The sequence below is a fragment of the Papaver somniferum genome, chromosome 9 (assembly GCF_003573695.1).
Source record: "Papaver somniferum cultivar HN1 chromosome 9, ASM357369v1, whole genome shotgun sequence".
NCBI classification, from domain to species: domain Eukaryota; kingdom Viridiplantae; phylum Streptophyta; class Magnoliopsida; order Ranunculales; family Papaveraceae; genus Papaver; species Papaver somniferum.
Window position 1 is genome coordinate 3,232,202 of NC_039366.1, and position 26,884 is coordinate 3,259,085.

The following is a 26,884-nucleotide window of genomic DNA, read 5'->3' on the forward strand; positions in this document are numbered from 1 at the left end:
CACCCGATTCTTTTGCACAAATTTACAATCAATTAATTACGTACTACGTTAGCATCCCCTAGTATATCCAACAAAACCACAAAAAATAGAGCAGTTGATCATCTGTCACTCTCTTTAACCCAGTCCCAGTATATCTGGTTACTTTCTCCGACACCATTACCTATAGTTTTAAAGTAGATTTGTATTTCAATTTCAATTGCAAAGCACAAAAACACTATAAAATGAGCCAACCTACTTTAGCTGCAAGTAGCTTCGTTGGTGCCTTTCCTCTACTGTAAAACCTCTATAAAGAAACATCCTAGAGACAGTGGTGGAGGCAACCCACGGCAAGGGTAGCAATTGCCTGCCCTTGCCTTCCCAACTCCTTCTCTAGTAGTACATATTTTAGCCCAAATCTGAAATATTTGAACTTTTGCCTACCCTAAAAAAAGCCGTCCTATACTATCCTAAATAAAATATAAAAAAAAAATGTAAAGAAAGGCAAGAAAAATTAAAACGTACCTCTATTTGCTCTCAGTTCCCCCTTTTGCTTCTGCCATGAACAAAAAACTTTAAGGAAATTAAAGAGGTGTAGAGCTCGAATCGAATCAAATCATTCCTACTCTTAAGTTCTATCTTCCGCTGGTCGTTAGAGAAATATATCAAAATGTATTAATTTATGTTTGACCAAGTTAAAATTTGCATAACCCTGATGAACAAAAAATCAAACAAAAACCCCAAAAGATCACAAACCATTCTTTATGGAATAAATCACCATAACTAAATCACACCAACACGCAGAAAACGAACTCAATATAAAGCCAAGAACTTACGAATCATTATATACTAGTAACCAAAGGATCAAAATAACTAACCATTAGAAACATGTAAAAGAAACATGTTTCCTTTCTGATGCACTGATGAGAGAATTTATTGTCTCTTTGTACAGACAGCTTCCCCAAGGATACGTTGTTCATCATTAAAATTATGCACGCAAGCACCTTAACACTCCACTACATCTGTTGTTGGACTTACGGCTGATGGTTGCTTAGCGGTCCGCGAGTTATAACCCTAAAGGTGTCATTATCCATCCACAAAAAACTCATCAAAACAAAAGTAACACAAAAACCCCATCAAAACAAAAGTAACACAAAAAACCACAAAGAATTTGATGAAACCAATATTGAAATTTGGGGTTTTGTATCAATTTTTAAAAATTTGGGGTTTTTGTATCAACTTTGTTTAAGATGGAGCTTTAATGGATCCCAACATTTGAACGGGGTTTTTGTACCACAAGTTTGGTCACCTTGGGTTTTTATGACTAGTTATGTAAAGATAATTAGTGATATTAAAAAATCAGATGGTTTTTTTTTTTTTTTAAAGAAGTAGAATTATTGAGAGAGTAAAGTTAGAGAAGATGAAGAAGGAAAACATGAAAAACGATGGATTTTACCAAACCACAACCGGAGGAAGGGTATTTGGGTACCCAGGTATGCTTCAAACTTAGATAATGTTGGTTGAATTGTTCCAAACTTTCAAAAGAAATGAAATTTTTTATGTAGATTTGGGTCAGTTCGGTTACCATATGTCAAGAACATGTAACCGAACACACCTGAAAGTGTAGTTCTGTTACGTTTTCCAAACATGCAGGTTACCGAACTCGCTCGTTAATGGAGGTTTTGGTCGTACAGTGTAATGTTCGGTTACCTAGGATAAAATAGTAGGTAACCGAACTTTGAACTTAACAATTTATTTGGGTACATCTTATGTGTTCGGTTAGTTCGCAAACTTCAACGCAACCAAGTTCCCAACCGAACTGCAGGTTAAAAGTAACCTAGTGTTAGAAGTTCGGTTGGTTCGCAAACTTCAACATATTTTGCGAATCAACCGAACTGGGCTTATATATGCATATATGCAATTAGTCAAACGTTCGGTTACTACGAAATTTATTTCTTGGCGAATTAGGTAGAGTTCGGTTACGAAGTTTCAAAGGTAGAGTTCGGTTACAAAGAAAACTTAACATTTATGCGAACGAACCGAACTTGTGGACTTCTCATTATTTTCGTAAACTAAAGTTCGGTGATATCCTTATTTTGCGAAGGAACCGAACTTATGGACTTGTGTTGTTCTAATACAAGGAGTTCGGTTAAAAGTATTTTTTTGCGAATCAACCGAACTCTGAGTTTGGTTAAGAAAAAATTAATTTGTGATAACCGAACTTTTCTCTGAAAAAAAACCATCCATTAAACCTCTCTGCAACTTCCATTTTCAACTCATTTTAATGATTACTTCTCTTTTATTCAACCAAAAACGAATGACAAGTAATGGGTTTGTGAGAATATCTTTGTTAATGTTTTAAATTAAGCTATATATATATATATATATATAGTGGTGGTGGTGGTGGTAATCGGAGGTGGTGGTGGTAATCGGTGGTTGGTGGTGGTGATAATCGGAGGAGGTGGTGATGGTAATCGGTGGTTGTTGTTGGTGATAATTGGAGGTGGTGGTGGTGGTAATCGGCGGTGGTGGGAGGTGGTGGTGGTGGTAATCGGTGGTTGGTGGTGGTGATAATCGGAGGAGGTGGTGGTGGTAATCGGCGATGGTGGGAGGTGGTGGTGGGAGGAGGTGGTGGTTATATATATATATAGATGGTTATTGGGTTGGTTTTAAATTAAATTAGATTAAGGGTAGGTTAGTCATTTCAGTGCTTTAAGACACCCCTTATAACTATAGGGAAGGTGGCCTAATAAAACCATGGTCCACTCAAAAAAATCATGGTCCCTAAACAATCGTTCTCAAAAGATATTCACTAGGCTTAAGGTGGCACTCCAAGCCCAACTCTTTCTCTTATCCATCATCCATTTCCCTTGAATGTTTTTTTCTTTACCCTCTTTTGACTTCTTGTTGTCAAGACCCGGGGTGCACTGACATGGTCTCGACGTGATGCAGGCTTCATTTGCTGCACTAATAGCATACGTTTACATCCTTACAATTCTATGGTAATACTAGATTTTTTGCCCGTGCTACGCACCGGGGATCCAAAAACCATGCAACCATCATATAATTTTTTTTTCTTTAACCATATTTTTGGTTTGGCGTGATGTGGCTTCGCTTGTCCCGTCATGCATTTTTGAATTGGTAGCCTCGCTCTGACCCCTCCTAATGCATGCTTAGTGTTTTTGATTTGTTGTGGCCCGGTTTCGCCTCATTATGTCCCATTGCATGCTTAGGATTTTTGATTTGGTATGTCTCGGCTTTGCCTCGACCCGTCTCGATATATGTTTAGGATTTTTAATTTGGTATGGCTCGGCTTCGCCTTGCCCCGATGTATTTTTACTATAAAATCAAAATTAACTTTAAAATTCAATTCCAGCAGACTCCTCGTAAGCAAAAGAAACAATTTCACCGAAGGCAAAAGAGATGTTTTTACGTATGTGGTATTTTTAGTCAATTACATAAAAAGAGAAAGGAAAAACATTTTTAACAAAAACACACCACACAGGTTCTAAGAAGTTCAAAGATTAATTGACAAATAGAAGGATCACATTCATCACTAACAACAAAAAATTCAATTACTGCATTACCAAAAAATTTGGTATTATGAGCATCTATGGTATTGTCATTCGCACTCATGAAATTGCTGAAGAAAACAGAAACTTAGTTACATCATCGTCTTTCGTCCTTTCTGGATGACTCGTGTCTTTTTTCCTTTTGTTGATAACAGTTTACTTTGTTGTTTAGTTTCACAGTTGTGGGAACACTCCTCTACTTCACCTTTCTGCCATTCATGTATCCTTACCTCAAATAACAGTATCACCTGTGTACAAAAAGAGAATCATCCGTGTACAAACTGAGCTGAAATCAGGGATTCGGGAGTTCACAGGGCAGGAGATAGGTTGGTAGTACAGAAAACCAAGTTGATGGTTGGCATATACAAACTATTAGTAAAAAGTCAAAAAAAACAACCAAAACTCTGGAAAATGTTACGCAAAAGACATAATTGTTCTTCAAATACATACTAAACATAGGCGAACTGTTTCAGGACCGAACATGATATAGAGTTCAGTAGATAGAGTTCAACTTAATTATCAGGTGGGTAACCCGGAACTCATTGTTCGCCTTGGTATTGATCAACTTATTCATTTGCATAAATCTTAGCTTTGGTGTTTTCTCTTTCATCACTCAGGTGATGTGAACATTACGGCTTCAATCCATCCAGTAAGAAAAGTTCATGTTTTAAAAATCTACTCCTAACATTTCATTGTATGTCTTGTAGAGATATGTCATTCTCTATATGCTCTCGTTTTGTTGAATCCAGAAGCCAGGTACAAAATATTTATAAAAACATGTTATTAAACCATACTTCTTACCAGGTTCTCCACTGAGCAAAGAGAAAACTCCCACCCTTAGTTTTTTGTTTATACTATGTAAAAGAGCATTGATGTACCGACTCCCAGCTTAACTTGGGACCCATTTTGATTCTAAAAATTATCTTCTAGGAGAAAATACTCCATATAAATGAAATGCATTCGGAACTTCAATTAGTTAACCTAGTATTAACTTCCAAAGATATGACTTGGTAATACATACATTGTAACCACGGCAGAAAGTGAAGACTCCCATTGTTGAAACAAATACCGAAATATTTATATGATCAATTATAAGCATTAAGCCTTATAATAGTCATTTTTAACAACATGTTAAAGCTTTTTTTTGGATACCAGAAACCAATACCAAAATTCATACTAATTTTTTTTAGTCAATCCCGATATTCATAAACAAAAATATTCGTAAATGATAGATATCCCAACAAATTCTTCCGAAATTTATTCCGTAAGAAAAAGAAATAGAGGCCCATGTTCCAGTATCCCTATCCCAACGTTAAGAACGTTCTTAAAGATCGTTGGATTGGCAATTGGAAACATTGCGGGAGAAAAACGGGGTGAGTAAAAGTGAGTTAGCTCTTATATTATTACTGTATGTTCCAAATATAATCACACAACTTTTCAGTAGTTGGCCCACACATTTAACAAGCAAACAAACCCCCCACTCCCTTCTGCTCACTTACTCCAGCCTTTAAATGGCAAAAACGCTGTCTCTTTTCTCTTCACAGTTCTCTGAAATTGCCTCATTTGAAATTCTGTCTCCCTAAAAATCCCCCTTTTCTTCTTCAATTTTCCCCTAATCTTCTAGGGTTCTGAGTTCTACAATGGCACCTCCAAATACAAATACGAAACCAAAAGCTACAGCCGCTTTTAAAGCTATGAGAAAATTGGGTGTACCACCTGAAACAATTACAAAAAATTTGAAGAAATTACTGGATTTGTATGATAAAAATTGGTCATTTATTGAAGAAGATAATTACAGGGTTTTAACTGATGTAATTTTTCAATCACAAGAAGAAGAAGAAACCCAGAAGTTAAAGGAAGCAAATTTTGAAGCTCCATTGTCTGTATCACCATCACTGGAGCCTTCAGGGGGTGGTGGCGGCGGCTATGTGATTAGGGGAGAAGATGAAGCTGAATTTGGGTGTTTTTTACCACAAGATGGACCTGTTAAACAGAAAGGAAAATTGTTGGTTTCTAGTAGATTTGGCTCAAGGGAGGAGGGAATATCTGGGTCAAAAAGACCATCTGATGAATGGGGAAATGCCCAGTTTAAAGTCCCAAAATCAGTGGTCTACCCAAGTGCATCTGCTCCAATTATAAATCAAGGTATAATTTTGTGACTTTTATTCTTCGGTTATTTGATATTTGCTTACAGATTTCAGTTCTGTCAAAGGTAGCTCATCAAAACTCGAATTCATTGACACAAAATGCATGCACTATTACTCTGTAGAGAATATTTTGACTTTGGCACATACTAGTAGGGACTTTAACATGTGTATCAGTGTATGGTACCTTTGATTTTGATATGCTTCTGGTTGCGTCTTTATGCGGGAATCCCATCCTGTCAAACCATCAAATGCAGTTCAATAGGAGTTGCATACATTAAGACATATTCTTTAGCATGACAATTGAAGCAATATCCTGCTAGGGACTTGAACATATAAGTAGCAGTGTATCTCCTTGGGTTTTGATTTCAACATATAAGATTTTCGCTGCGGTTCAAGCTAAACCCCATTCGAAGTCGTATGAAATTTCTACAGATAATGTTATAAGTAACCTTTAGGTTAGAACATAGGGCATTGATTTTCAAGTGTTTTTAAATTCCAATTCCTCTCAAGTGAATCTGCTCTTATTTGCAATGAAGGTATATTTTGGCTCTTCTAATCTTCAGTTATTGATATTTGGGTTCTGTAAATTCCAATTCTGTCAATTGTAGCTCATCAAAAGTAGCATACATTCTTTAGCATAAAAATGGAAGAAAGTTTTATCTCTGGCACAGTAAGGGCAATAACATATGCGTGTATCACATTGACTTTCGCTTTCAGCACATGAAACTTTCTGTTTTTAAAGATGATACTATAAGCATACCTACTCTAGCAGAATACAGCCACAGGATAGATTAGCAAATAGGCCATTGCTTTTGCTTCATTAAGTGTTTTTATAAAAATGACTCAGCTTAGAACCCCAAACAGAAGCAAAGAAGCAAATGCGCAAAACTTTGCTTTATGAACAATCTAATTATAAGAAGGATTTGAAAAAAGTTTTCAAAATTATGTTTCTTTATTGTCTTTAACTTGGTTAAATATTAACCTGAAGGAAACTTCAAGAGTTGGTTTTTCTAATGCTTGTTTGACAAATTATTATCTACTTCAGTTGAATTCTTTAAGATAACAGGGCATGTGGGGTTTCAGGAAATTTGAAGACTGCAAGCATTACAAATTCATCTGCTTCTGATGTAGAGATCGCTTCTTCAGAACGGGGAGAGGTTAAAATCTCAATGCACCTGCCACACTTCTGCATGCCAAATCTGGATTCAGTTTTCAAGATGGTGGAGGAAAAGTGCATGGAGACCTACAAGATAACAGATCCAGATTTTTCTTTAAAGAATCTGATGATAGAGTTGTGTGAATCTTGTTTGGAAGCTGTAAATGAGACTGGAAAGGATGCAAAGGGCCTTGTGAATGGGATACGAGTCCCTGATTCCTTCAAGAAATCTTCTGGGGATTTTACATCCGATAATATGCTCATTCGTTCAGGAAAGGGAAAAGTGCCACATACATGGAATCATAACAGTACCTCATTACATTGAAAGTAGCTAGTTTCTTTTTAGGTTTATTCCGCAAAACAAACATGGTAGAAACACCAGTCGTTCAGGCAGCATACTTTAGTTATTTCGCGTAGATAGATACAGGAACAGTTAAGTTTTTGAGGGTAAAAATAATATTGATTTTGAGGGGACTAGATAGGGGGGGTCATGTGAGATAAGAAGTCCCAGATTTTTGTACTTGGTCAGTTGAATGTCAAGGCTTAAGACAATTTTGTTATTGTTGTTGGAGAAAATGAGTTATTTAATAGATGATTTTTTGGTCTTGGTGTGGTTTGATCTCATGACCTAATGGTCTAAGGATACTCACTCATTTTTGAGTGAATGAAATGGAACCTTTAGTCCCACATTGTGGAAAACTAAAGAGGTGCTCCACTATATTACCATGTTCTCATGGATATGTTGTAAAACAATGTGGGCGAAAAATACATGTTTCGACCCATGCCCATGCGCGTGCACCAAGTATCCACCCGTCCTTGAGGGATTTTGCGATGCGAACTGGATAGCAGACTCAGAGGAGTCTAAGTCTACGAGTGGATATGTATTCACTCTAGCAGGTGCATCTGTATCTTGGAAGAGTTCCAAACAGACATGTATAAATCGCTCAACTATGGAGTCGGAGTTTATTGCGTTAGATAAAAAGCAAGAGAGGAGGTCGAATGGCTAAGAAACTTTTTAGGAGATATTCCTCACTGGCATAGGACTGTGACAACTATATCTATACATTGTGACAACAAATCTGCAATAGGAGTCTAAGTCTACGAGTGGATATGTATTCACTCTAGTAGGTGCGTCTGTATCTTGGAAGAGTTCCAAACAGACATGTATAACTCGCTGAACTATGGAGTCGGAGTTTATTGCGTTAGATAAAGCAGGAGAGGAGGTCGAATGACTAACAAACTTTTTAGGAGATATTCCTCTCTGGCATAGGCCTGTGCCAGCTATATCTATACATTGTGACAACAAATCTGCAATAGGTAGAGCTAAGAATAGCTTCTACAATGGAAAGTCTATACATATGCGTAGAAGGCATGATTCTTTGAAACTACTAATCTCCACAGGAGTTATTTCCATAGATTGGACAAGGTCCAAGAAGAATATCGCGGACCCTTTGACGAAAGTTTTGCCCAAGTAGATAGTTAGTAAAGCATCGAAGGGGATGGGCTTAGGCTCAAATAATTAAACTTTCCATAAAGGATACTCAACCTTGCTGACTGGAGATTCCAATAACAAGGTTTCGAATGAGACAACTAATTTATGGTGGGTAAAGGTAAACACTATCAGAGAATTTCATTCCCTGTCCCTTCCCTATGGTGTTGATGTGATAGTGTGACTGCATGTGGAGGTTGACTTTTAATTAAGTCTTAATGAGTTCTATAGTTTCAATTTAAGATTGAAGTGGGGTGTAGCAGTAAACACTCTTGATGGAACTCACCTATCTGAATGAGGAAGTGGGTCGCTTCCAATGAGAATAGAGCCGATTCTCTAAAGCATTTTGAGAAACAGGATATGTTCAGGGCCAAAATGGACAAAACGACACAAACTTAGCAACACTTGGAGGATATCATGCATGGATGTTATTAGAATTACACCAAACGCTAGCAGTTCAAGACATAGTTCACTGTCTAGCTAGTATTTCCGGTAACTTCTCTCTAAGAAAGGTTCAAGACCTCATGGACACCTTTGCCTAAATGGTATTTTCCTTACTCTGATTTTTCGTTTTTTACCGATATTTCATTCATGTGGGGGATTGTTGGAGCAAATGAGTTATTTAATAAATGATTTTTTGGTCTTGGTGTGGTTTGATCTCATGACCTAAGGGTCTAAGGATACTCACTCATTTTTGAGTGAATGAAATGGAACCTTTAGTCCCACATTGTGGAAAACTAAAGAGGTGCTCCACTATATTACCATGTTCTCATGGATATGTTGTAAAACAATGTGGGTGGAGCAGGTGGGGCCAAAAATACATGTTTCGACCCATGCCCATGCGCGTGTACCAAGCACCAAGTCCGTGTCTACTTGAAATTATTTTTTGCAAGTTTTTAACTTGATAAATAATTTATTTAAGAGTTTTATTTATGCAAAAAATTCTTTTTTGTGCTTAATTGTTTTACAAGAAATAAAACTCGTTTTATAAGAAAAAACCTAAACCTAACTTGATTTGCAAATTAATTTTCCTATAAATACAACTCAAAAATCTCTTTTCAAAACACATAAGCAACGACCATCTCTAGGTCTACTTTTCTTCATCTTCTTGCTTTTATTTTCGTGCGGCGTTTTACTTTCATCCCCGTTGCTGAGTTTAAGAGTGGATAACTTGTATTGTGCTAATACAAGTTATATCGGGCAGTATTATCCTGGACACATCTTCGCACGTTGCGGTTTAGCAATTACTTTAGAGTATACCCGCGAACTAATGTGTTAAGGACAGCTTGTTGAACCTGTGATTCTTCCCCCATCAATTTGTCCGTGGTGGAAAGAAGCTTCAATTAGTGAAATGGATTCCGTTTGAGAAAACGGTACTTTTGAACTTGTAGATTTACCTCCAGGGTCTAAGGCCATAGGTTGTAAATAGATTTTCAAGAGAAAACGTAATATAAATGGAACTATTGAAAAATACAAGTCTAGGTTGGTAGCGAAAGGCTATAAACAGATAGAAGGTATAGACTTCTTTGATACATATTCACCAGTAAGTAGAATTAGCTCCATTAGTATGTTAATTGCTATAGCTTCTGTCCATAACCTATATATACATCAAATGGATGTAAAGACAACGTTTTTCAATGGTGAATTAGAGGAAGAAATTTATATGGAACAACCCGAAGGATTTGTAGTTAAAGGTTGTGAGAAGAAGGTTTGTAAACTGAAGAAATATTTGTATGGATTGAAACAAGCACCTAAACAGTGGCATGAGAAGTTTGATAATTTGATGATTTCTAGTGGTTTTAGAATTAATGAATATGATAAGTGTGTTTATACTAAACTTTTCAAGGATGCCTGTGTGGTTGTATGCTTGTATGTTGATGATATGCTTATACTAGGTACAAACATGGACGTTATTAATAACACTAAGAAAATGTTGAATGAGAACTTTGACATGAAAGACTTAGGCCCCGCTGATGTCATATTAGGGATGAAGATTAGAAAAACTTCTAATGGCTATAGTCCGAGTCAGTCTCATTATGTTGAATCCATACTTAATAAATATAACCAGTTTGACTGTAAACCTGTTTGCACTCCATATGATTCTTCTTGAAAACTCATGAAGAATAAGGGTGTAGGTGTTAACCAACTTGAATACTCTAGAGTCATAGGAAGTCTGATGTATTTGTGGATTGTACGAGACCAGACATTGTTTATGCTGTGAGTAGGTTAAGCAGGTATACTTGTAATCCAGGGCAGAAACATTGGGATGCACTTAATAGAGTGCTAAAGTACTTGAAGTACACAATGACCTTTTGTTTGAATTACGAAGGGTATCCGGCCGTCCTTGAGGGATTTTGCGATGCGAACTGGATAGCAGAATCAGAGGAGTCTAATTCTACGAGTGGATATGTATTCACTCTAGCAGGTGCGTCTGTATCTTGGAAGAGTTCCAAACATACATGTATAGCTCGCTCAACTATGGAGTCGGAGTTTATTGTGTTAGATAAAGCAGGAGAGGAGGCCGAATGGCTAAGAAACTTTTTAGGAGATATTCCTCTCTGACATAGGCCTGTGCCATCTATGTCTATACATTGTGAAAACAAATCTGCAATAGGTAGAGCTAAGAATAGCTTCTACAATGGAAAGTCTATACATATGCGTAGAAGACATGATTCTTTGAAATTACTAATCTCCACAGGCATTATTTCCATAGATTGGACAAGGTCCAAGAAGAATATCGCGGACCCTTTGACGAAAGGTTTGCCCAAGGAGATAGTTAGTAAAGCATCGAAGGGGATGGGGCTTAGGCTCAAATAATTAAAATTGCCATGAAGGATACTCAACCTTGCTGACTGGAGATTCCAATAACAAGGTTTCGAATGAGACAACTAATTTATGGTGGGTAAAGGTAAACACTATCAGAGAATTTCATTCTCTGTCCCTTCCCTATGGTGTTTATGTGATAGTGTGACTGCATGTGGAGGATAACTTTTAATTAAGTCTTAATGAGTTCTATAGTTTCAATTTAAGATTGAAGTGGGGTGTAGAAGTAAACACTCTTGATTGAACTCACCTATCTGAATGAGGAAGTGGGTCGCTTCCAATGAGAATAGAGCCGATTCTCTAAAGCATTTTGAGAAACAGGATATGTCCAGGGCCAAAATGGACAAAACGGCACAAACTTAGCAACACTTGGAGGATATCATGCATGGATGTTATTAGAATTACACCAAACGCTAGCAGTTCAAGACATAGTTCACTGTCTAGCTAGTAGTTCCGATAACTTCTCTCTAAGCAAGGTTCAAGACCTCATGGACACCTTTGCCTAAATGGTATTTTCCTTACTCTGATTTTTCGTTTTTTACCGAGATTTCATTCATGTGGGGGATTGTTGGAGAAAATGAGTTATTTAATAAATGATTTTTTTGTCTTGGTGTGGTTTGATCTCATGACCTAAGGGTCTAAGGATACTCACTCATTTTTGAGTGAATGAAATGGAACATTTAGTCCACATTGTGGAAAACTAAAGAGGTGCTCCACTATATTACCATGTTCTCATGGATATGTTGTAAAAAAATGTGGGTGGAGCAGGTGGGGCGAAAAATACATGTTTCGACCCATGCCCATGTGCGTGTACCAAGCACCAAGTCCTTGTCTACTTGAAATTATTTTTTGCAAGTTTTTAACTTGATAAATAATTTATTTAAGAGTTTTATTTATGAAAAAAATTCTTTTTTTGTGTTTAATTGTTTTACAAGAAACAAAACTCGTTTTATAAGAAAAAACCTAAACCTAACTTGATTTGCAAGTTAATTTTCCTATAAATACAACTCGAAAATCTCTTTTCAAAACACACAAGCAGCGACCATCTCTAAGTCTACTTTTCTTCATCTTCTTTCTTTTATTTTCGTGCGGCGTTTTACTTCCATCCCCGCTGCTGAGTTTAAGAGTGGGTAACTTGTATTGTGCTAATACAAGTTATATCGGGCAGTCTTATCCTGGACACATCTTCGCACGTTGGGGTTTAGCATTACTTTAGAGTATACCCGCGAACTAATATGTTAAGGACAACTTGTTGAACATGTGATTCTGCCCTCATTGATGAGTGCCAAATATTGTATATATTTATCCCTTTTTGTTGGCATTTTAACTCATCTTTTATGCATTAATTCTACATTTTATCCCATATTCTGTATTTTCATTGTTTTCAAGAATAAATATTTTTATTAATTAATTTTGCATTTTTAGGTAGTAAATAAAGTTCGGATGAGTCGCGGAGCGAAAAGAGCAGAAAAGTAGTGGAAAGCCGGGAGAAATTACGCAAGGAAGCCGCGAAGAATGGTGCGCACAACCTCATTTTCTACACACAAAAGCGCCTCCGTTCTCAGCCATCAGATCAGTTCTCAGAAGCATCCGACGGTCGCTCCTTGCTGAGCATCAAAATCTGATGTCTCTGCCAAGCACCACAGCGCTGAAATTCCAAGCCTTCAGATTAGATGGTAGTTGAATCCAACGGTCGCTCCCTTGCTGTGCATCAAAGTTTGATATCTCCGCCTAACACTACAGTACCTAACTCCATCAAGTACCGTTCATTTTGTTGTATCATATAATCCAACGGTCGCTCATCGCTTGCCTCCGCATCACCGTCCGATCTACCAACTATCTTCGCATCCCACGGCTTAGTCTCGCTGAACATAAAAAATCGATGAACTCGCCTCACACCCTAGTACCCGAGCCCATCCACCTAACCCAAACACACCCCCCTACCCCAAACACAGTCGAGCCATCTCTTCCATCTTCCCCTCTGCAGAATCACCACCGTCTTCAACAGAGCCATGTCCTGCCACCACCAGAACACCACCTCTGCCACTGCCGCTTCACCACCACACCTCCACCATCATCACACCTATCCTCCACCATCATTACCCCCTTTGTTCTAGCCTCCTATTGTATAGATTTCTCCCCTAATTTCTCTCTAAAAACCTAGGGAAGAAATCAATAAAATAGGACGAGTTAGAAATACGTAATTGAAGCATGGGAATGGAGCAGGAGACTGAGGAGAAGAATGGGTCGAAAGAAGACTCGTCAAATCACATGTTAGGTGAGTTCAATTTCAATTCCTAAATCTCTGTAATTTGGGGGTTTTTTCTAAGAAACCCTAATTCATGATTGGAACCGTACCAGGAGAGAATTAGAGTAGGGGAATGGGCTCAAATTAGACCCATGACATTAGATAAGCAGTAAACCTAATTGTACTGCTAAATTGTGGCATTTTGGGAAAATGGGTGATAACCCTAATGTGTTGTGGGTATATAAATGGGTGTGGGTGTGTTGTAATAGTCATGTTGGGATTAGCCTGCATCCAGAACTGCTAAGTTCTGTTAATTTTCATGTCCTGTTAAATGTTAAATTTTAATTTGCAATTTCAGCTTCAGTTCACATGATTAATTTCAGTTCAGTTGTTAATTTCACTTTATGTTAATGCCCATGTTCTGTTAATGCTGTTGTCTCCTGTTAATTTGTATGCTCCTGTTATGTTATGTTATGTTATGTTGTCTCCTGTTAGCTCAGTTCAGTGTGTGATTGTAGTGCTTAAATGTCATAGAACTGATGATATCTACTTAAATGAATGCATCTGTGATCAGTTGTGCTGTAAGAAGACAACTGATTCTAGGGGTGAAAGAATGATGGTAGCTAAGAATTCAGTGTGATACATGTTCAGTTAGTTCTGTTAAATGGAGTAAACCTTGCTGCATAGTGTTAATTGAGTAGTGGGAGGAAACTAGTGCTCACTAGTGACAATGAGCAAGCTAGATCTCTTCCCACTCTAAAAGAGTGCCTTAACTTACCTCCATGTTAGCTTAACCTTCTTCCCCTGCCTTAGGCTAACTGCCTTTGTGTTATTTTCATTTTGCTCCTTTGTGTTTTGTTCACTGTAATTTTCATTTGCTTCTGTTCACTGTTTGGCTGTTATTTTGTTATTGCTTTGTTCCTTTCCCTGTGCTGTTGTTGCTGCTGCATTTCTACTGCTGCACTGCTACATTGCTTCCCCTGCTGCAACTTTGCTGCTGCTGCTGCCACTTCCATTTCTCTGCTGCAGCTGCTGTTGCTTTGGCTCTGCAGTTGCTGTTGCTGTTGCCTTTGTCTAGCTGCTGTTGCTGTTTACCACTCTCTGTTGCAGCTGCCCTGCCAAGCTGCTACCACTTCTTCTCCTGTGCAGTCTTGCCACTGCTGCTGCCAAGCCAAGTCCAGTTCTTGCTGCTCCTGCAGCCAAGCAAAGGCCTAGTTCAACAACTGAGTCCAAAGCCCAAAAGGCCTAGTTCAATATCTAAGCCCAATACATCTCAAGCCCAAGGCTCACTTCAAACTGAAGCCCAATTCAGTCATCTGTGGGCTTAACCAAAGCCCATTTGTTTAAGACCAAAGCCCAAATTTCATTAAGGCCAAAGCCTAGTGTATTGATAGGTTAGAGCTAAAGCCCAATTCAATTAATTGTGGGCTTAACCCAAAAACCTGAACTCACTTTAAGGCCAAAGCCCAATTTGCTTTTCAAAGACCAACTGAGCCCAAGCTCAGTTCATTTTATTGTGAACAAACCCAATAGTACATTAAGCCCAACACTTCCAAAGGGCTTCTAAGCCCAAAGCAAATCTAGGAACCCAAATAGCTAAAACACTTCCGAAACACACCCGATCTCTGTGGATCGACCCGTACTTGCACGAGCTACAACTGACGACCGTGCACTTGCGGTATTACTGTAGGCCCCCGTTTTTCTGCGCATCATTTTATACACATCTCCGGGCCCACCAAGTTTTTGGCGCCGCTGCCGGGGACTATCACTCATCAATTTGTCCGTGGTGGAAAGAAGCTTCAATTAGTGAAATGGATTCCGTTCGAGAAAACGGTACTTTTGAACTTGTAGATTTACCTCCAGGGTCTAAGGCCATAGGTTGTAAATAGATTTTCAAGAGAAAACGTAATATAAATGGAACTATTGAAAAATACAAGTCTAGGTTGGCAGCGAAAGGCTATAAACAGATAGAAGGTATAGACTTCTTTGATACATATTCACCAGTAAGTATAATTAGCTCCATTAGGATGTTAATTGCTATAGCTTATGTCCATAACCTACAGATACATCAAATGGATGTAAAGACAACGTTTTTGAATGGTGAATTAGATGAAGAAATTTATATGGAACAACCCGAAGGCTTTGTAGTTAAAGGTTGTGATAAGAAGGTTTGTAAACTGAAGAAATCTTTGTATGGATTGAAACAAGCACCTAAACAGTGGCATGAGAAGTTTGATAATTTGATGATTTCTAGTGGTTTTAGAATTAATGAATCTGATAAGTGTGTTTATACTAAACTTGTCAAGGATGCCTGTGTGGTTGTATGCTTGTATGTTGATGATATGCTTATACTAGGTACAAACATGGATGTTATTAATACCACTAAGAAAATGTTGAATGAGAACTTTGACATGAAAGACTTAGGCCCCGCTGATGTCATATTAGGGATGAAGATTAGAAAAACTTCTAATGGCTATAGTCTGAGTCAGTCTCATTATGTTGAATCCATACTTAAGAAATATAATCAGTTTGACTGTAAACCTGTTTGCACTCCATATGATTCTTCTTGCAAACTCATGAAGAATAAGGGTGTAGGTGTTAACCAACTTGAATACTCGAAAGTCATAGGAAGTCTGATGTATTTGATGAATTGTACGAGACCAGACATTGCTTATGTTGTGAGTAGGTTAAGCATGTATACTTGTAATCCAGGGAAGAAAGATTGGGATGCACTTAATAGAGTGCTAAAGTACTTGAAGTACACAATGACCTTTTGTTTGAATTACGAAGGGTATCTGGCCGTCCTTGAGGGATTTTGCGATGCGAACTGGATAGCATACTCATAGGAGTCTAAGTCTACGAGTGGATATATATTCACTATATCAGGTGTGTCTGTATCTTGGAAGAGTTCAAAACAGACATGTATAGCTCGCTCAACTATGGAGTCGGAGTTTATTGCGTTATATAAAGCAGTAGAGGAGGCCGAATGGCTAAGAAACTTTTTAGGAGATATTCCTCTCTGGCATAGGCCTGTGCCAGCTATATCTATACATTGTGACAACAAATCTGCAATAGTTAGAGCTAAGAATAACTTCTACAATAGAAAGTTTATACATATGCGTAGAAGACATGATTCTTTGAAATTACTAATCTCCACAGGCGTTATTTCCATAGATTGGACAAGGTCCAAGAAGAATATCGCAGACCCTTTGACGAAAGGTTTGCCCAATGAGATAGTTAGAAAAGCATCGAAGGGGATGGGAGTTAGGCTCAAATAATTAAAATTGCCATGAAGGATACTCAACCTTGCTGACTGGAGATTCCAATAACAAGGTTTCGAATGAGACAACTAATTTATGGTGGGTAAAGGTAAACACTATCAGAGAATTTCATTCTCTGTCCCTTCCGTATGGTGTTTATGTGATAGTGTGACTGCATGTGGAGGATAACTTTTAATTAAGTCTTAATGAGTTCTATAGTTTCAATTTAAGATTGAAGTGGGGTGTAGAAGTAAACACTCTTGATTGAACTCACCTATCTGAATGAGGAAGTGGGTCGCTTCCAATGAGAATAGAGCCGATTCTCTAAAGCATTTTGAGAAACAGGATATGTCCAGGGCCAAAATGGACAAAACGGCACAAACTTAGCAACACTTGGAGGATATCATGCATGGATGTTATTAGAATTACACCAAACGCTAGCATTTCAAGACATAGTTCACTGTCTAGCTAGTAGTTCCGGTAACTTCTCTCTAAGCAAGGTTCAAGACCTCATGAACACCTTTGCCTAAATGGTATTTTCCTTACTCTGATTTTTCATTTCTTACCGAGATTTCATTCATGTGGGGGATTGTTGGAGAAAATGAGTTATTTAATAAATGATTTTTTGGTTTTGGTGTGGTTTGATCTCATGACCTAAGGGTCTAAGGATACTCACTCATTTTTGAGTGAATGAAATGGAACCTTTAGTCCCACATTGTGGAAAACTAAAGAGGTGCTCCATTATATTACCATGTTCTCATGGATATGTTGTAAAACAATGTGGGTGGAGCAGGTGAGGTCGAAAAATACATGTTTCGACCCATGCCCATGCGCGTGTACCAAGCACCAAGTCCGTGTCTACTTGAAATTATTTTTTGCAAGTTTTTAACTTGATAAATAATTTATTTACGAGTTTATTTATGGAAAAAATTCCTTTTTGTGTTTAATTGTTTTACAAGAAACAAAACTCGTTTTATAAGAAAAAACCTAAACATAACTTGATTTGCAAGTTAATTTTCCTATAAATACAACTCGAAAATCTCTTTTCAAAACACACAAGCAGCGACCATCTCTAGGTCTACTTTTCTTCATCTTCTTGCTTTTATTTTCGTACGGCGTTTTACTTCTATCCCCATTGCTGAGTTTAAGAGTGGGTAACTTCTATTGTGCTAATACAAGTTATATCGGGCAGTCTTATCCTGGACACATTTTCGCACGTTGGGGTTTAGCATTACTTTAGAGTATACCCGCGAACTAATGTGTTAAGGACAGCTTGTTGAATCTTTGATTCTACCCTCATCAATTTGTTCGTGGTAGAGTTGTTTGATACGGTTCTTTATATTTATTGTTTGATACATCTGACGTTTCTTCTATTGTTACAAGACACCAACAATTGTATGGCTCAAAATTGAAAACACGGTAGAACGATAACTGTAACATCTTTGATACTTGGTAAAAGATGTGTTTGGCTATGTTCACTTTTGTTCTTGGGAAATTTTGATTGACATTCCAGTTAATATTAATAGTGTGATATTTTTGTTGTTTCAGAGCTCTTTATGGTTTCTACTGAAATAATATTGCTGTTTGTAGGATCTAAGAAATAATCAGTATGTTCAATTCTGTTGTAGGACATTTTTCGATTGAAGCTGTTAGTAATTTTAGCTTACAAAGAGGGAGTCTAGTATTCCCAAAAATTGTAAGAGGTCTCACAATATACTGTCTAACAGAACAAAAAATTCCCAATGTAAAACTTAAATTGAAAACCACTATGATTTTACGAAGTTACTTTCTCTAAACTGCAAGCAAATCAATTTCAATTACGGCTCGCGGCTCGCGGCTATATACCTTATATGTTCAATCAATTTCTGTTTGATATATGCATCCTTTCCATTGCACGCGTCATATAATAATATCAGTTTTTGGTGACATTTGGATTAGATCCCTTGACGATCTATTACTGCAGAGTCCTTTTGGCATTGCTTTGGAGGCAATAACGGGTGAGTAACACCGGTACAACGAATTTTTAGAAGCTGGAAAAGAAGAGCAGCCACTACAGCACCAGCAGTTGGAGCAACAATATATAACCATAGATGTTCAAATCTCCATGCAACAACTGCTGGTCCAATTGATCTTGCTGGATTTAACGATCCCCCCGATATAGGCCTACAAACAATATATGCAACTTCAAGAATCAAGATTACAACATACACCGTATAGCCAATAATCAATCGCGAGTTGGAACTTGGTAGTTTAACTTACCCTGAAATTAGGACTGCCAAAGAAATAGCAACACCAATTACCAGTCCAGATACTTGCCCAACCTATAAAATGAATTTCAGCAGTTGAATATATTGTTACAAATTGTTATAAAAGGTTGTCAATCATGAATCGATCTTACTTTGTGAGCTTTGCGCGACATTGAAGCTGAGAGAAACATCACGATGAAGGTGGTAAAGAACTCAACCCAAAATGCTTTCTTTTGTCCATGGAGTTGTGGCCTTGTGGTGACTTGATGTGCTTGTATTCCATACACAGACTTGCCCACAAATGCTGCAAAAATTGAACCCACGATTTGTGCTACTATGTAGAACGGAACCTATGAGGAACAAAAAACAACATTAATGTAAGAAATTAGGTGGGTTTTATTCGATTTCCAAAACAATATGAAGATTGTGATAAGATTAGTACCCTGATCCATGGAAAGTCACCTAACAATGCGAAAGCTAAGGTAATGGAAGGGTTAACATGAGCACCAGAGATAGGTCCAACAGAGAAAATGATAACAATTATCGATAAACCGGCTGTAACTGCATACTCTAATAGACCGACTTCTCCACCTCCTGTCATCTGTGTTGTTGCAACTATTCCACACACACTGAACATCAATATGAATGTACCCAACATCTCTGCAAGAACCTGCAATAATATGTACATATCAAGAGAAAATTTCAGTACAACTTACCTTTGTGCTCAATTTTGAGTGCAACATGGAATTGTTTATAGAAATTGTTACCATGCGAACAGGGTTGAGATTCTGTAATCTTCTTTGGATCCAACTATGACACTGTGTTTGATTCTCGTCACCTCCGTTAGTTAATGCTGGAAAATCTTCATGGTTACTATTGATGTTCTGTTGATTGGTGATTGTAATATTATTATTAGGTCCCATTTCTTGACCATTAGCAGCAGCAACTACTACTTCAGATTGATGGTCTTCACTTAAAAACGCAGCGAAAACTCTGCTTGAAGCCAAAATAAATGGTGGTTGAGAACATAATTCTTCTTCTTTTTCTTCATGAAACGAATTCTTCATGATGGTATGAATATCCTTGATTATGGTACGAATAATAAGATGTGTACCAAGAAAATGTTAAGGAATAAGAATGAATTCTTCTTTGTTGTATGTTTCGGTGAGAATTACTATATGAGTTGTTAAAGGGGTTTTGTTTTTGTTAGTGGTTGATCATTCAGTTTCAACTCCTAAATGGAATGAGCTAGTTTTTAAAAAGGAGGTCATGTATCTCATGCTTCTCAACTGTCTCCATATCTGACTGAGTAAATATACTATATGTAGTGAGATTAGACATATATGCATCACCAAAGTTAGTGTAAGCCTGTTATATCGATAAAACCTCGGTCTGAATCTCGCTAGTGTCATCATGCTTCTGTTTCGTGCACCACATATTCGAGAATCTGTCTTGGCCATGCAATACATGCATACTGACATGGATTTTCCTATGCATTATGGATTCGATAGGTTGACTGACTGATACTTTATTGGAAAGTTATATATGTCAGCTGGTAATTATCGGAGTACGGGCCAAATTTTTGACCAACAAAGTATATATACCTTATTTAAGAAAACTAGTGTCTTCCCCGTGCGTTGCACGGGATTAAGTTAAATCAATCATTATTCATGCTGAAAATGTAGAGACAGGTCTCTCCTATAGTGTCAAAATATAGTATCCAATCACATACAACATTTCTAAGAGTGGAAGAGTGCTCGCTAGTTTCCGTAAAACTATACCATTTCTAGTGCTTATCTACTTAATTTTAGTTGGTGTGGGCTTTTAAGTTCAACATTCCAGAGGATTAAACTATTGGAGGTAAATATGTGAAATTCTTTTTTAATCAAGCATTGTTAATAACACCTTCTCAGCTAAAATCATATGATTGGCATATGTGGAAGCTTTGAAAAAACATGATTCACATTCATTATGACCATTTTTATGTAATACCATTATATAGGTAAGAAAGCTCATTTAAGAATCAAAGAAAACAGTAAAAAAAGCTTAATAGTACTAAGCAGAAAAATATTCAGCCATTATCCTCACAATCATAGGGTTCTGTAAGAAAGTTTCCTCCATTTCTACACCGACTGCTTAATAGTAAATCTTGAATGAAATTCATGGTATGTAAACAACATTTCCAACTTCTTATCCATTTTGTATTTCTTTTTTAATTAGCTTATTAGAAAATGCTTTTACCAAAAGTGGGATTCTATTAGGCACATTGAAAGTTATCCTTCTAACAACTACAATTGTGCATTATCATTTTTAAACACTGCTAGATTAATTATCCCGAAAAGAATAACTACGAAAGTAGTGGAATGAGCCAAAGAGATCTCACTTACCTAAAGCAAATTTTTGAATACTTCCCCGTATACCACTTACTAAGTATATCCTTCGCACCATATCCTTTGTTTTCAATAGAAATTTTCAATCCACTTGGCGTTGTCGTCCCCGAGACTGCGACATAAAGCTGTCCATGAAAGAAAATTGGGTTCGGTAAATAGATTCCCAATATTGTTGGTACTCTGACCCTGACTTTTGTTTATCGTCATTAAAAATCATACCTAAATACGAAACTGCATTATTCTTAGGATAAAAGGTAAGTGTGTTTTTGTGATAAAAGGCAACACATCACTTGGATTTATTTTTCTTGTAAGCATTATTGGTCCATGAAGCTTCAATCGTAGCACATGATTAGGTACTCCTGATACTTTTTGAGTATTTTGTATATTCTTTATTGTATAATAATGCCTCCGCATTCTCAAAGTCATAAGACCAAGGACTTAATGATGGCGAACTTAGAAAAATGTGTTTTTATTTCGAAGCATGGACACCAAATAATCCCTTTATCTACTAAAAAGTTCCCTTCGTTGGTGTTAAGATGCATCTTTCCCTCGGGTAATGCTTAACCTTAAATATATGAATCAGTTCATGCTAAATGGCCCCAACCATCTTTTTGATGAGATTCTCATCACTCTTAATCAAGTCATGGGATATCTTAATCCAACTTGCCCCTTCGCCTTCTCCCTGTATTGCTTTTGATGGTAGTTCCCGTCTCCAAGATCCAAAATCCACCTGTTGAATTCAGACATTGATTTTTTTCTCCGGGAACGACGATTTCCACTCAACAACCTCATGCTCTCCGACAATTCAAATACATGGAAATGCTTTCATAGTTTTCGACATATTAATAAAAGCATCAATAATACTTTTACGGCTTCCACCTCGAATAACTGGTAGTAATTACCCTAATATTTATCTAAAATCACCTCCTAACAGGAGAGCTTTTGCTCTTTCCTCTAAACAATTTTCTTTGCTTGGATTCAGGAGATCTATCATTGTTCGTTCTAGAGATTCAAAAGCATGTCTGTGAATCATCGGTGCTTCATCCAAAAATTCTTATTCCAGCCTTGCATATCAACTCTTCCAACTAAGTTCCATGACTAACAATGCACGTCGAATTGCTTCAAAGTTATTGGAATTTTGAACCGAGAATATACATTCATTTCTCCAGGAAACAACAATGACGCTATACCGGATGATGCAACAGCCAAAAAAATCTTGGATTGCAGTTTTCTGCAGATAAGTTTTTCGAGTGCCACATATGCTAAACTCGCAAGCAGTACTTCTTGATCTTTTAGTCCAATCTATTGCACCTTAGATTTTTTGAAGTCCTGTGCCGCAAATAGGAAAAGTATTAGAGGAAATGAGTAACATATGCTATTCTTAAGATACACCTAATGATTCATACAGGTTACATTATATTTCAGTTTAGTATACCTATATGAATTTGCGATATACCTAAGTTTCAATAATATATATATATATATATATATATATATATATATATATATATATTGATGCAAGTGAGTATATGATCAAGTACAGGGAATATGAATATAAAAAATTGAATCAAATGAGAAAAATAAAGTTTGAATTCTTAACCACAATCCAGAAAGGAAGTCCATAAAAATCTACCACAACACAACGAAGGGAAAAAAAATCCCAATTATAAATTGCCTTGAGAGCCTTTGGAGTTGGCTTTTGGTTCTGATTATTTGTAAATAAGATTTTTCCTTTGTTAGTTATGGTGTAGGAGCAGGCCGTATATCAGCATCTTTTTGACCATTTTCTTGGGGGTTTCTATAGATCTTTTCAGAGATATATAGGAGCGAAGAAAGAAAGGAAGGGGTGAGAAGAAAATTAGGGTTAGATACTGTTTTGTTTCATACGTTTAGTGGTGACTAATCTCCTGACCATGTACATCGGAAAATCTCTATTCTTATTGGTAGGGGGCTGGAGCTCTAGGTGCTTAGCCCGTGCGCTGCACGGGCCTGAATTTATACTTTTGGGATATTAAGTGCTCTTTGGTGTACTATATTTACCACGGCTTTACATCTTAGTTCTTGAATTTGTTGGCAAGGTCCTTCTGCCAATCACTATAACTTCCAAATGGAAAGCAATAATGATAGACATAAAGTTAAAGATAAGTATGTTGTTGCTAAACAAATTCTACTGCACCTGTCACTTGTGCAAACGATGGGAATTACTATAACCTTTCAAGGATGCCACATAAAAGAATTTACTAATTAAGACTCAACATGTTCACGGAGAAGGATCTACAAACTAAAAATTTCATCGAGTAGTTTAATGTAGAAGTAAATTGAATTCTTACAGGAACTCTAGTTAACTGCATCTCAAGTTACCGGAGTTTGAGATATGTTTGTATGATTCTAGTCGTATCTTCTTCATCTTCACAGCTGGATCCTCCTCAAGTATATTAACCGGAACACCTGCCATCTCACAACCTCCAACTCCTTCTTCTAAGACAGTCTCTTTAACTCCTTTACTCAGAAGCATTATGTCCTGGTTGTTTATAGAGTTCATAGTCCATAACCTCTCAATCTTATTCCATATAAAATACCATAAGAGTCAGTTCCTAACATACAGATAACTGGTCGTGTCGTATTTCTTCTTTCAACTGAAAATGGATTAGTATTAACATATCTTATCATAGATGCTTCAAAAAGCAGTAAATATTAGATGTCGAAACAGTAACCCAATTCACTTAGGTGTCATAACTAATGTTGCATCAGAAGCCGCCACTCCATTTATCTCTGCCATTTTCCTATAAAGTTTATTACATGAATCTAATTGTCAACCAAATAAATAATTCAGAAGAGATCATTGTTTTTGTTCCACTTTCCAAAATACCAAAAAATAATCCGTGAACATTTCAGTATAGTTAATAATGTATATTCTCTGGACATTTCCAAGGATGATCAACTGGGAATAGGTCTAAACATACATTGAACTAAATTCTTTTTAACTCTGTACAAACATTGAAATGGAAATAGAAATAAAGGGTTCAATGTAATTGGGGATTTTAGATATTTGTAATTTTTCCTTGCATTAGGATGAGGTCTAACGACTATGGGTTTACATGTCGGGGAACATAAATTTCAATAACAACAATTATGTTGAACATGTAAGTCGGTTGGTATTGAGGAAATTTCAATTACAACCGTACCAAATTAGCAGGTCTGTGAGTTGAATACTTATATAATTTTTTTTTATCTAATTGATATCTTGAAATTTAAAGATGGTTCTCGTTAACAATGAGTCCATCGTCAATATCTTGATAAGAAAAGCAGCTTTTAAAGCTGATTCCTTATGTATTGCTGATTCCTTATGTTTTTACCTAAATGACATGATCCCAAAATCGTTCAACCTATTTGCCGCTTCCAACACACCAATAAGAAAAACGTGTAAAGAGTGCACAATTTTTTTAACGAATCCACGGATAGATCATAGGTCACCGATGCATGTTTGAAATGTTTACAAAAAATCACTACCCACTATCAACGACACTAAAAGGCCTTGTCTTGTGCAGAACTCAAAGAATATAGTACTTGGAGTAACAATGAAAAACAACTGCACTTATTTGTCACCATGACCAAGCTGCTAAGTGAAAAAATGCACAAAGAACGGAAAATTGCTTCACTCTCTTGAGATTTATTAGATGTATTTTGGTAGTTTAACATAACGTATTTGAAGTTTTCTCAAGGAATTAGTAAGCATAGCACCAATATCATGGTAGTACCGATGCTGCTAGGGAGACCCCGGCTCCATACCCCATCATCTTATCCCCTATGTGTCAATAATCTCCACCGTATATTTCCACCTCACCCTTCCCCATCTGGGAAAAACAGGGGGTCCGCTTTAAAAGTGAGCTAATAATAAGTTGACACATAGTGGGATATATTTTTTGGGGTATGAATCCGGGGTCTCCCAAGCATTTTCGTGGTAGTACTATATCCAAAAAGATTTTACATGTGCAGACTTCTTAAGTCTGAAACTTGATCCATAGATCTAAAGCCTACATTGGTGAAGTTTAAGAAATGTTCCTATAACTTATCAGAGTAAAACCCAACAATTACTTAGATTAGCTTCCACAATTTAGAATACCTAAGTCTTCATAACAACCAGTACTTAGATTAGCTTCCTCAAGAAAATATTTAGATATAGCTATATTTTCAGGGTATGTTCCATTCAGTGAAGAGAGATACATCTTCCTGGCTACGGATCCCATTTACCAAAATAAGACAACAAAGAAACCAATCAAAATAGATCCATGCCTTCCAAAACCCTGTAAACACTAACTAACAAACCCATACTAAAAACCAGTACTTAGATTAGCTTCCTCAAGAAATTATTTAGATATAGCTATATTTCCAGGGTATGTTCCGTTTAGAGAAGAGAGCTACATCTTCCTGGCTATGGATCACATTTATTAAAATAAGACAACAAAGAAACAAATCAAATTAGATCCATGCCTCCCAAAACCCCTGTAAACACTAACTAAGAAACCCATACTAAAAAAAAAATATGAAAACAACAACCCATAATCATGTTGTGGTTAGAGAGGCATATGGTGGACGAAAATCAAATTCTACATGCAGAAGTAAAAATCAAAAATTGGGTTTATGATAATTATAACTATTGTATATTTAATAGAAACTTCAAGTGATCTATTCCAGAATCAATAATAACCTCAAAACGAACTGATATAATAAACTAAATTGAACAGAGAGAAGAAACAAACCGTGTTTGCTATCAAGTACATATCTATTATGATGCGCTTCGTCTCTCGAATTTTATTCACCATTGAGAGAAGAGAATAAAATTAGGGTTCAGAGCCTTTTTTTTTCCTTCAGTAAATGTAACGAAAGAGAAGAGAATTAGGGCTTGGTTATGTGTAGTGAGTGTTGTTCACCGTATGGGTTGATGTGTAGTTGAAATTGCTAAATATAAGGAAACCAAGGATTCCTATTGGTTGGGGGCCAAGAGCTCTAAAATTCAAGCTTTTGGCCTAACTTTCAATGTGAGGCCAGAAATTCGTACTCAAATTATATATACAATTTGGATCACGGGGTGAATTTTGACTTACGTGGTGACAATTGGGATCTATCTATAAGGTGGCATCGATATCCACAGTAAGTTGTAGGGTGGATTCTGGCTCACATTCGTGAATTTCGAGGAAGCGGCAGGGCGAAACCAAGATTTATGACAACATGAGGCCTTTGAAATTGGTTTTGTTAACATAACTTACATATACAAGTGAACTTGGATTCAAAAAATCTTTACCGGGGCACGGAAAATGTTTCTACCTGAGCTTGAGCAAATCAGGATAACCAGTTGAGAGAACTGATTTTTGGATTGAGCTTGACAATGTGTGTAGATATTGGATAAATCTTCCTTGGTGTATTGGTGGTGACTTCAACACGATAACCAAATGTGATGAGAAGAAGAACTGCAAGAAGATTATAATGAGCATGAAAAAGTTCAACAAATTCATATTGGAACATGATCTTATTGACTTACCTCTAAAATGGGCAAGATACACCTGGTCAAATGGACAA

The 26,884-nt window shown here is 36.9% G+C and overlaps 2 protein-coding genes across 2 annotated transcripts; one reads left to right on the forward strand and one right to left on the reverse strand.

Annotated features, from left to right (window-relative positions):
- Positions 1–5,188: 5,188 nt before the first annotated feature.
- Positions 5,189–7,176, forward strand: LOC113311176 (probable inactive histone-lysine N-methyltransferase SUVR2). The gene is made up of 2 exons (XM_026560026.1): positions 5,189–5,693; positions 6,779–7,176. Exons 1-2 carry the CDS (start codon positions 5,189–5,191, stop codon positions 7,174–7,176), a joined length of 903 nt encoding a protein of 300 aa, XP_026415811.1.
- Positions 7,177–18,507: 11,331 nt separating this feature from the next.
- On the reverse strand, positions 18,508–20,127 carry LOC113308088 (probable aquaporin NIP7-1). Its single transcript, XM_026556562.1, has 5 exons — positions 19,685–20,127; positions 19,360–19,587; positions 19,070–19,267; positions 18,931–18,992; positions 18,508–18,834 (listed from the first exon to the last, which is right to left on the reverse strand). Exons 1-5 carry the CDS (start codon positions 19,982–19,984, stop codon positions 18,606–18,608), a joined length of 1,017 nt encoding a protein of 338 aa, XP_026412347.1. The 5' UTR covers positions 19,985–20,127; the 3' UTR covers positions 18,508–18,605.
- Positions 20,128–26,884: the final 6,757 nt, after the last annotated feature.

Bases quoted from the DNA above. Each gene is read 5' to 3' on its own strand.
- LOC113311176 (XM_026560026.1), top strand. From the start codon at position 5,189: ATGGCACCTCCAAATACAAATACGAAACCAAAAGCTACAGCCGCTTTT. The intron at 5,694-6,778 runs GTATAATTTTGT...GTGGGGTTTCAG, and splicing joins TGCTCCAATTATAAATCAAG to GAAATTTGAAGACTGCAAGC.
- LOC113308088 (XM_026556562.1), bottom strand. From the start codon at position 19,984: ATGAAGAATTCGTTTCATGAAGAAAAAGAAGAAGAATTATGTTCTCAA. The intron at 19,268-19,359 runs GTACTAATCTTA...TGTTCCTCATAG, and splicing joins GTGACTTTCCATGGATCAGG to GTTCCGTTCTACATAGTAGC. The intron at 18,835-18,930 runs GTAAGTTAAACT...TATTGTTTGTAG, and splicing joins TTGGCAGTCCTAATTTCAGG to GCCTATATCGGGGGGATCGT.